The sequence below is a fragment of the Macaca mulatta genome, chromosome 1 (assembly GCF_049350105.2).
Source record: "Macaca mulatta isolate MMU2019108-1 chromosome 1, T2T-MMU8v2.0, whole genome shotgun sequence".
NCBI lineage: Eukaryota > Metazoa > Chordata > Mammalia > Primates > Cercopithecidae > Macaca > Macaca mulatta.
The window spans coordinates 36,745,389-36,756,717 of NC_133406.1; the positions used below are offsets into that span (position 1 = coordinate 36,745,389).

The 11,329-nt window shown below is 38.9% G+C and overlaps 1 protein-coding gene across 3 annotated transcripts in view; it reads left to right on the forward strand.

Moving 5' to 3' along the window:
- Positions 1-9,532, forward strand: part of SOAT1 (sterol O-acyltransferase 1) — a 63,190-nt gene extending 53,658 nt beyond the window's left edge. For all 3 annotated transcript variants that reach the window (XM_078000917.1, XM_015122773.3, XM_078000918.1), the window contains 5 exons: positions 1,407-1,504; positions 2,615-2,713; positions 4,354-4,489; positions 5,357-5,502; positions 7,802-9,532. In XM_078000917.1, coding sequence (XP_077857043.1) covers positions 1,407-1,504; positions 2,615-2,713; positions 4,354-4,489; positions 5,357-5,502; positions 7,802-7,858 — 536 coding nt within the window. In that variant the 3' untranslated portion in view covers positions 7,859-9,532. The remainder of the gene's footprint in view (positions 1-1,406; positions 1,505-2,614; positions 2,714-4,353; positions 4,490-5,356; positions 5,503-7,801) is intronic.
- Positions 9,533-11,329: the final 1,797 nt, after the last annotated feature.

Consider the following 11,329-nt stretch of genomic DNA (forward strand, 5'->3'; position numbering starts at 1 on the left):
CTCACTAGCTGCAAAGTTATTGAGATCAAGGATTGTCTTTTATAGCCAATCACAGTCTCTCTCATATTGTCTGGTACATAGTTGATGCTCTATAAATATATATTTTTTAATAAATGAGTGAAAGAGGTGGACATATAAATGGATATTTTACAATATATTGTAATATGTACTACATAAGTAGGATAAACAAAATGCTTATGGCCTTTGTTTCGTATTAGAGAGAATATTTAATACTGGGTATTGAAAAATAGGTATTTGCCTGGCAGAGAATTGGTGGAAAGGTCATTCTAGGTAGTGGGATGGATGCAAGGGAGTGGAGCATTCTGGAATGGCATAAATCCAGTTGTGGATGATGTTTACAACACTTAAGAGGGTAGAATCATTGGAGATATGTTTAGAATGTTACTGTGTCACTATGTTAACTGTCACTGTTAACGTTTTGGACTGGTTAATTCTTTGTTTGGAGTGGCAGTCTTCTGCATTGTGGCATAATCTGTTTAGCAGCATCCTGGCCTCTAGCAACTGGATACCAGTGGCACAACTCCCTCTCCTCCAATTGTCACAGCACTGGTGCAGTGGCTTGCACCATAGTCCCAGCTACCCTGGAGGCTAAGGTGGAAGGATCACTTGAGCCCTGTGAGTTGAAGTTCAGCCTGGGCAACATAGTGAGACCCTGTCTCTTAAAAACAAAGTCTCTAGAATTTCAAATGTCCTGTGGGGGAGAGGGGCCAAAGTCTCTCCCCAGTTTTAAACAATTGCTGAAGACGGGGGTATAGGGGCCAGATTTTTAAAGGGCCTTGGGTACCAGGTTAAGCCATATATCTAGGCATTTCTTAAAAACAAACTGGGTAGGCTGGGCGTGGTGGCTCACGCCTGTAATCCCAGCACTTTGGGAGGCCGAGCTGGGTGGATCACGAGGTCAGGAGATTGAGACCAGCCTGGTCAACATGGTGAAACCCCGTCTCTACGGGGTTTCTATTACTCTATTTTGCATCTCTAAAAATGCAAAAACTTAGTCGGGTGTGGTGGCACGTGCCTGTAATCCCAGCTACTCGGGAGGCTGAGGTAGGAGAATTGCTTGAACCCTGGAGGTGGAGGTTGCAGTGAGCCGAGATCTCTCCATTGCACTCCAGCCTGGGTGACAGAGTGAGACTCTGTCTCAAAAAAAAAAAAAAAAAAAACCCAGACTAGGTAACGTCATTTGTTGAACCCACTTTGAAGGAAGTTACTGTTTTAAAATTAAGATAATTAACTCCAAAAGCATATCATCTCTGGAATGGGTAAACTGGAATAATAACTTATATTTTACAAAATAATACCAGCTAAATAAAATGATGTGATATAATTAGTTGCTTGGCATGTGAGCTATTTGGAAAGACTGTTAATATTGTTAATCTTATTTTTAGGTGTGCTGATTCTCTTCCTTACTTTTTTTGCCTTTTTGCACTGCTGGCTCAATGCCTTTGCTGAGATGTTACGCTTTGGCGACAGGATGTTCTATAAGGTAGTATATACTTAGACTTAGCTTTCTTTTCACATTTTTTTGTCTTCCTCATTATTAAGTATTTCGACATTGTTGGCCAATGTCACCAGCCTTTCACACAAACATTGTGAAATAATTTTCTTTTCTACAAATTTTGCCAATATTCTCTGAAATTCAGTTACAGATATAACTAGCATAACCTTGTGTTTTCTTCTGTCTCTAATGTCTGCTCCCTTATCATAAGCACATGGTTTCTGCTGGATCCTGCGAGGATATATTGGTGATTCCAGTAGGAAACTATTGGTTCAGAGCACACCATGAGACTTCCCTGAGTGTTCATTCATTTGAAATGGACCATCTAGTTCTGTAGGAGTGACCTCAGCAAATTATTCATTTAAGACAGCTGAGCAGTTCATGAGGGAAATAACTTTTCCCTGTTTTGTTTTGAAAGGTATTAATTTTGCTTCAGATAGTATCCTTATGCTTCTAAAGTTGGAATAAAGCTCTAGAATTAGAGTCAGAATGGCTCATAGCATTCTTTAACCCTACCTAAAGCTCTCTTTCAGTTTGGTTTGTTTTTGGCAACACTCCAAGTCTACCAACTTCTTTCTCAAACATTAAGTGCGGATTGCAGATTTTAGATAGCTGATCTCATTCATCTGATCTTAAAATTGGGAGCAAGAAATATATATAGGGATACCAGGACTTTGAGGTGACCACCGTCTCACTCTTTGGGTAATTTTGCCATTTCTGGTAACCACCAAACAGCTCTCTAGTGTTAGCACTCTATCTGGTCTTCATGACCATAGAATTTTCTCATGACATTCTAGCAAGGTAAGGGGGGTGGGGCTTACTGATTGCTGTTCAGATGGACATAGACTTAAATGGTTCTGTGTGTTGTGTATGAACCTAGGAACTAAATCATACATAGTACGAGAATTCATGTCATATTCAACATTAATAACCAAAATGCCTTTGAAGATTTTTCTGTCATCAGCATATGAACCAACAGTTTATCACAGTGTACTTCGGTTTTTCTGTTACATGTGTTCTTTGGGAAAGTCAGGGGGGGTTGCTTTTGGGTGGTGTGTGTTTGTGTGTATAGTTTTATACCTTTACTTTTTCCCTCAGGATTGGTGGAACTCCACGTCATACTCTAACTATTACAGAACCTGGAATGTGGTGGTCCATGACTGGCTATATTACTATGCTTACAAGGACTTTCTCTGGGTAAGCAGCAAGATTTAAGTTAATGTTATTTAAGAAATAGAGATTCTTTTTCAGAAAGTATGAGTATTATACAGATGGAAGAAGTTATATTTAATTGTTCATGAGGAAAGGGTGATAGTATATTTTCAGTTTTCTTTTGAGAAATTTACATGTAGAAACCTGCTTTGAATGGTGCTGCTTAGAAACCACTGTGTACAGTAGTAGGTCTAATACTGTGTCGTTTGCTCTGAATTTTATCTTACGTAACAAAGTGAGAATGCATGGAGGTTGGAGTTGAAATGATCCACCAATAATAGATAGTTTCTTTTTTTTTTTTTTTTTTTTTGAGATGGAGTCTCACTCTGTCGCCCAGGCTGGAGTGCAGTGGCGTGATCTCGGCCCACTGCAAGCTCCGCCTCCCGGGTTCATGCCATTCTCCTGCCTCAGCCTCCCGAGTAGCTGGGACTACAGGTGCCCACCACCACGCCCGGCTAGTTTTTTGTATTTTTAGTAGAGACGGGGTTTCACCATGTTAGCCAGGATGGTCTCGATCTCCTGACCTCGTGATCCGCCCGCCTCGCCTCCCAAAGTGCTGGGATTACAGGCGTGAGCCACCGCGCCCGGCCTAGATAGTTTCTTATGAATCTCATTGCCAACAAATAATCTCCCTATGGTCTTTTTCATTCGTTTTTCTTGGTTGAAGGTGGAGAAACACTTTTTTTTTTTCCCCACTCTTGTTGCCCAGGCTGAAGTGCAGTGGCATGTTCTCAGCTCACTGCAACCTCCACCTCCTGGGTTCAAGTGATTCTCCTGCCTCAGCCTCCCAAGTAGCTGAGATTACAGGCGCCCACCACCCAGCCCAGCTAATTTTGTAGTTTTAGTGGAGATGGCGTTTCTCTATGTTGTTGGTCAGGCTCGTCTGGAACTCCCGACCTCAGGTGATCCACCCACCTCGGCCTCCCCAGAGTGCTGGGGTTACAAGCGTGAGCCACCGCGCCCAGCTGAGAAACACTACAGTGAGAAACACCTTTGTGTGGATTTGTATCTCTCCAATCAGTGACACCTGGCTTTCAGACATTCTTGAGAGCAGAATATACTTAGACTGATGAGATGTAATCTTGAATCTCCTGGTTGATTAATACTGGTATCTGGATTACAGTTTTTATTAAGTGAGGGCACCATTTGGCTTAGTGACAGCATCTTATGGTGGAAATAGCATTGTATTAATATTTGAGTGCTAATTCTGTCATTCAGGTGTAGTTTCACATATGGATAAGGCAAGTCCCTTCTCCTTCTGAAGTCTTAGTTTTGTTATGTGTAAAAATGGAGAGGACACCTGCCCCATCTACCATACAGTGTTACTCTAAAGACTGAAATTCAATATGTTTCATTTATATAGGAAAACTATGTTTTGTCAGTTGTAATAACTTACAAATATAAATTATTGATACTTTTGAAAATAGACTCATATTTGAAAAATAATAAGTAAGTATATATGATTTGTAATTATTTTAATAGATTTGGATTAATCCAAGGAGTAGACTTAGAAAGTTAAGTACAAATATAATAGGTACCTTTGGCATATAATTTTACATCCTATATAATTCATGCTTGCTTTAAATTTTTAAAAATTACTTTGTAATGTTTTCCTTTTTCTTTAGTTTTTCTCCAAGAGATTCAAATCTGCTGCCATGTTGGCTGTCTTTGCTGTATCTGCTGTAGTACACGAATATGCCTTGGCTGTTTGCTTGAGCTTTTTCTATCCCGTGCTCTTTGTGCTCTTCATGTTCTTTGGAAGTAAGTATCTTGGTGTGCTGTGAGTACTGGGTACTATGCTAAAAAAGAAAACCAGATAGAAAGGAAACTATAAAATCAATGTAGGAGAACTAGATAGTAGTAGTAACATTTTAAGGTAGTACTTGTTTATCAGATGGTCAGAATATTGACTTTTAATAATTATACACAGCTCTGTCTCAAGATGTTTACACTTTGAAGTAGAGAAATGAACTAGGTAACCTCATGAAGACCATTGATGACACTGATTTGGTAGGTCATAAAAGTTATCTGTATAAACAGCTTTCCTATTCATAAACATTGTGATTATGCACCCCCTAGAAAACTGACAAGTTTTTGAGTGAGTAGAGAGGGAAAAGTTGGAATATGAATATTCTAATTCCATGAAATATATATACACATGTTCTGAAAACACTGATTTCTTGTAAGTTACTGATTTTAACACTGAAGCTTTATTTTTCTTTATAGAAACAGTGACCAGAATTTAAAAATATATAAACAGTTGTTGTTCACTGTGATTATGCAATGATAACAGCAGATATATCTGAAGCCCCTCATCTTCTGACAAATTATGTTTTGATACCTGTATATTTCTTTCTTTCTTTCTTTTTTTTGAGACAGAGTTTCACTGTCATGACCCAGGCTGGAGAGCAGTGGTACGATCTCAGCTCACTGCAACCTTTGCCTCTCTGCTTCAAGTGATTCTCCTGCCTCAGCCTCCCGAGTGGCTGGAATTACAGGCGCACACCACCACGCCTGGCTAATTTTTGTATTTTTAATAGAGATGGGGTTTCACAGTGTTGGCCAGGCTGGTCTCAAACTTCTGACCTCTGATAACTGTATGTTTCTTTGTTGCCTTTCTGTCTTTAGTGGCTTTCAACTTCATTGTCAATGATAGTCGGAAAAAGCCAATTTGGAATGTTATGATGTGGACTTCTCTTTTCTTGGGCAATGGAGTCTTACTCTGCTTTTATTCTCAAGAGTGGTATGCACGTCAGCACTGTCCTCTGAAAAATGTGAGTCACCAATCTGGTTGGAGTGCAAAAGAACCTGTTTATTCTCTGATTGTGAGAGTTGGTGGGCAATGTTGAGGAGGATAGTAGTGGAGATTATGATGAATTAGTGTTAAAGAGAGGGAAATGAGAAGTAAAAGCATTCGTTCATTATCTGATCTTACTATACTTCAAGTTTTTCCTTTTGTTTAGTTTTCTTCACATTTAACTCTCCTAGTTTTTGGTTTTCTTCTTTTACTGCCTTTTCTTTAGCCCCTTCTAATTTTTTTCTTTTTCTTTTTTCTTTCTTTTTTTTTTTTTTGAGACCGAGTCTCACTCTGTCGCCCAGGCTGGAGTGTAGTGGCTCTATCTCAGCTCACTGCAGCCTCCGCCTCCCAGATTGAAGCGATTCTCCTGCCTCAGCCTCCCAAGTAGCTGGGATTGCAGGAGCATGTCACCATGCCCGCTATTTTTTTGTATTTTTAGTAGAGATGGGGTTTCACCATGTTAGCCAGGATGGTCTCGATCTCCTGACCTCATGATCCGCTCACCTCAGCTTCCCAGAGTGCTGGAGGCACCGCGCCCAGCCAGCCGCTTCTAAGTATTCTCCAGGGTTTTCCTAATGCCATGTATGTCCCTACTACCACCACCTAAAACATATCTTCTTTTTTTTTTTTTTGAGGCAAAGTCTCGCTCTGTTGCCCAGGCTGGAGTGCAGTGGCCGGATCTCAGCTCACTGCAAGCTCCGCCTCCTGGGTTTATGCCATTCTCCTGCCTCAGTCTCCCAAGTGGTTGGGCCTACAGACACCCGCCACCTTGCCCGGCTAGTTTTTTATATTTTTTAATAGAGATGGGGTTTCACCGTGTTAGCCAGGATGGTCTCCATCTCCTAACCTCATGATCTGCCCGTCTCGGCCTCCCAAAGTGCTGGGATTACAGGCTTGAGCCTCCGCGCCCGGCCTCTTTTTTTTTTTTTTTTTTACTTCCTTCTAAATAAACTCTTGGACAACACTGAGATGCCTTCCATTACTCTTGATTCTATTTTTGTTTTTGGTTTTGGGTAATTATATTCAGGTTTCATTTATTCTTAGGACTTTAGTTTTTAGCTATACATGGGTACAGATTTTAGGAGGATGGCTTTTTTTTTTTTTTAAGAATTTTATTTTCAAGTAACATAGTATAGGATATAGACTTAGGAATTTTCTAGCAAACACTGGTTAATTTAATTGATGTGATCTGGTTAATTAAATCTATTAGCACTAGCTGAAAGTACTGCTTATAGTTATGGATAGAATTTCATGATGGAAACACCCTAAGAAGTAGGATTGCCAGGCTTTTTGTGTATATAGGGCATGTCCTGTATTTAATACTTTTGTCCTGCCTCCTGTATGGGGTTTCTTAGAACACCTCAAATGTCCTATATTCTGCCTTTTTCAGTAAATTACAAAAAAATATGACAGATAGAGCTATTTGTCTCAAGTTTATCTAGGCATCCTGTACTTACATTTGCTAAATTTGGTGGCCCTACTACTAAGTCATTCAATCCCTACAACCTTCCAGGTTTGGAGGAGATGCCTTCTTGATATATTTCCTGGGTATTTCTCATAGGCATCTGTAACTGAAGATGTCCATAATGAAATCAGTTTCCTCTCCAAAGCTTCCCCTCTTTCTGTGTATCCTATGTCTGTTAGGCTGCCTCAACTCCCCCTCTTTATTTCATACTGATCTCCTTTGTTCATCTGAAGTAATTGCTCTCGACTGTCCCTGGTCACCTGGATTCCACATATCAGATTTTATTCTCCTATCAAAATCCAATTTGGATGCCACATCTTCCATGATGATTTTTCAAATGCCTGCTTCCCTCTGTTTCCTATTTCTGAACTTTTGTAGTGCTTCATTTGCTCCTCCTTTCGATAGTTCAGTAATTTTAAACCTTGTATTAGTCATTTATATATATATATTTGTCGTCCTTAACCACCATTTAGATTTTAAGGTACTAAAATAGGGCTGTGCTAAAATAAAAGATACAGAAAGAAATAGTGCCTATTTAGAAACTGGTCAAAGTCCACACAATTGTGTATAGTTTACTGGACTTTAAAAGCTTTATGTGAAGCATCTAAATTGAATAAATCTGTGTTATAGATAAAAGTACTGAACATCTTTTGAATTAGTGAGCTGCTTATACCTTGAGGGTTATTGAAATGGTGGGAGGCATTTTAGAGATGTACAATGTATCATATTAACATCCCCTGTCTACCTCCACACCTCCTCTACTCTGTACACAAATAAATTATTTTTCCATTCTTATTTTTCCCCACTGCAGCCCACATTTTTGGATTATGTCCGGCCACGTTCCTGGACTTGTCGTTACGTGTTTTAGAAGCTTGGACTTTGTTTCCTCCTTGTCACTGAAGATTGAGTATTCTCCCTGATTTGGAGCCAGCTGTTTCCAGTTGCTACTGAAGTTATCTGTGTTATTTGAACCACTCCAGGCTTTACAGATGACTCACTACTCCATTCTTAGGTCACTTGAAGCAAAACTGTTGGAAGTTCACTGGAGTCCTGTACACTTAAGCAGAGCAGAACTTTTTTTGTGGGGCTGGGTCGAGGGAGAAGGCAGACTAATAGCTGAAGTAATGACAGATTGTTGCTGGGTCATATCAGCTTTATCCCTTGGTAATTATATCTGTTTTGTTTCTTGACTCCGTCCAATCAGAGAATAAACATCATTGTTTCTTGGCCACTGAATTAGCCAAAACGCTTAGGAAGAAATCACTTAAATACCTCTGGCTTAGAATTTTTTTCATGCACACTGTTGGAATGTATGCTAATTAAACATGCAATTGGGGAAGAAAAAATGTAGAACGATTTTTGCTATTTCTAGTAGAAAAAAAAAGTCTGTTTTCCAAAGATAATGTTATACAGCCTATTTTGTAATTTTTTTGAAAAAAGTTCAATTTTCCTGTTTTTACCTTGTTTTCTCTATAGATCATGATTTCTGTGAAGCAAAAAGATGCCTTTACCATGAATTCTTGAGTTTACATTAATAATACTGTATATTAAGGGGATCAGAAGTAGGAAGGAAAAAATAAGAGATAGCAGAGGAAAAAGAAAAACATTTCCTCTTATAACTTCCGAAGTAATTTGTAAAAAAGATTTGTAGAGTCAATCATGTGTTTAAATTATTTTATCACAAACTTAACATGGATGATATTCCTTTTTAACTTTATGGTAATAACTTCTTTGAAGTTATTTAGAAATATCCTTTGGAACAATTATTTTATTGCCTAATAAATACTGACTTTATCTTGAATTATTTTGCAGACTAGTGAGTCTGTAACATAAGTATTAATCACTTCCACTCATATTAAAGTGATCATTAAGGATCCAGAAGCTGGCTTCTGTGTTTGCTCAGTTATTATACTTTTAACTGTAGTAGGTTTTTAGGTGGAATAAATTAATATGTGATTGGTTTCAAGGAAATGTACTCTTATTATGTAATACTTTCATTTTATAAGATGCCCATTTCTAATACCATGTGTGTAGAAATTATTTGTATGTATGAGGTATGATTGTAAAGATTGAGCATTGGAAGAGGTATCAGAGACCATGTAGTTCAACTTTCCACTCAAAGTAAGATTTACGAATTATTTAAATGATTGTTGTTACTTGGAACAGCCACTTGAGAGGCTCTCTTGGTATTGTTTGGAATTGTTTTAAAGTCAGTTTGAGTCTCACAAGAAGGTAAGTAGAATTTCTTAATAGTCACAACTTAATTTGAACCACAAGTATCTGGCTTAATCATGTATCTTATTCACAATACAACTGATGAGTTTAGGTAATTTTCAAACATTAAATCCAACTTCAGTGGACACAAATACACCTCAAAGGAGGTTATTTTTAAAAAAGTATTCTGCATGTTCCCGCAGTAATGTTCTGCACAACAGTATTGTAATTGTAATGGAATCATAACCTCCTAACTAGTTTGCTTTAATATGGCTTGTAATTCTTGACATTTTTCTTAAAATTAAAATGAATCAGTCTCTTGAATTTATAACTGCATTTTAAATATATTGGGAACAGATTGCTCTAAGGCCTGGTTATGAGCAAGCCAATCTTTTGAATCTAAAGAATGGAATTCTTAGGTTTATATTTCTGTTAAGAAATACTATAAATATGACTCTTATGAGAAGACTTTGTTGCTCTGTAGTGTTTCTGAATACTATATTTGTTGGATTGATCAAGGCTATTTTTCAAAAAGCTCTCTGCTTCCTGTTTGTTTGTTTGTTTGTTTGTTTTTAGACGGAGTCTTGCTCTGTTGCCCAGGCTGGAGTGCAATGGCATGATCTCGGCTCACTACAACCTCTGCCTCCCTGCTTCAAGCGATTCTCCTGCCTCAGCCTCCTGGGTAGCTGGGATTACAGGCCCACGCTACCACGCCCGGCTAATTTTTGTATTTTTAGTAGAGACGGGGTTTCACCATGTTGGTCAGGCTGGTCTCAAACTCCTGACCTTGTGATCTGCCCGCCTCAGCCTCCCAAAGTGCTAGGAATACAGGCGTTAGCCACCGTGCCCGGCTTCTGTTTCCTGTTATTAGTGATTTTTCTGCCCGAGATTGCGACAACAAATATGTAGAACTATACACTGTTTAGAATGCTGAGACTGCTCTAAGAAACTTTCAAAAACAGTAGCACTTCAAGGAATGCTCACTTTCTGTGAAAGAAACTGGTTTGATAGCCATAATCTTATTGCTAGCTGCTTTTAGCAAAAGTCTTTTCTTGAAACCACCCCCATACTCTTTAAAGAAATAAAAACTAAAATCTCTTGTTAATGTTTCGGGAAGATTTATTTTAAAGTAATAAGCTTAAAGCTTTTGTGTCTGTAAGATGTAATGATAGTAACTATTATTTTGGGCATATTAACCAACAGAACAACTATGTAGTATATATTTCACTTTCTCATTAGATCTCTAACTTGACCTTCTAGTACCTTTATGTATGAGGATAAATTTGTTAGATCCTTTTATTCTCAATCTTGAATAATGATGCAAAATGGAGTTTTGTTTTGTTTGTTGGTAGATTCATGTACTAAAACTGTCCAGGTAAAGTCGCTTTCCTCATGTTAGAATTTAATTAGAAAACTGAGGCTGTCCTAATTTTTTTTTTTTTTTTTTTTTTGAGAGAGAGTCTTTCTTTGTCGCCCAGGCCAGTTTTTTTTTCTCTTGTACAGATGGGGTTTCACCATGTTGCCCAGGCTGGTCTCAAACTCCTGGACTCAAGGGATCTATTTGCCTCAGCCTCTCAAAGTGCTGGGATTATAGTTGTGAACCATAGCTCCTGGCTCCTGGCTCCAGAATCAATATTTTAATGGAAGATAGCTCATACTTTTTGTTTTTGTTTTTGTTTTTGTTTTTTTTGTGGGTTTTTTTGTTTTTTTTTTTTTTTTTTTTTTTGAGACGGAGTCTTGCTCTGTCACCCAGGCTGGAGTGCAGAGGCGCAGTGTCGGCTGGCTACAAGCTCCGCCTCCTGGGTTCACTCCATTCTCCCGCCTCAGCCTCCTGAGTAGCTGGGACTACAGGCAGCCGCCACTACGACCGGCTGCTTTTTAAAATATTTTTAGTAGAGACGGGGTTTCACCTGTGTAGCCAGGATGGTCTCAATCTCCTGACCTCGTGATCCACCCACCTCGGCCTCCCAAAGTGCTGGGATTACAGGCGTGAGCCACCGCGCCCGGCTCTGTTTTTGTTTTTGTTTTTAAAGAGACAGGGCCTCACTCTGTCACCCAGGCTGGAGGGTAGTAGCGTGATCATAGCTCGCTGCAGTCTCAAACTGCTGGACTCAAATAGTGCTCT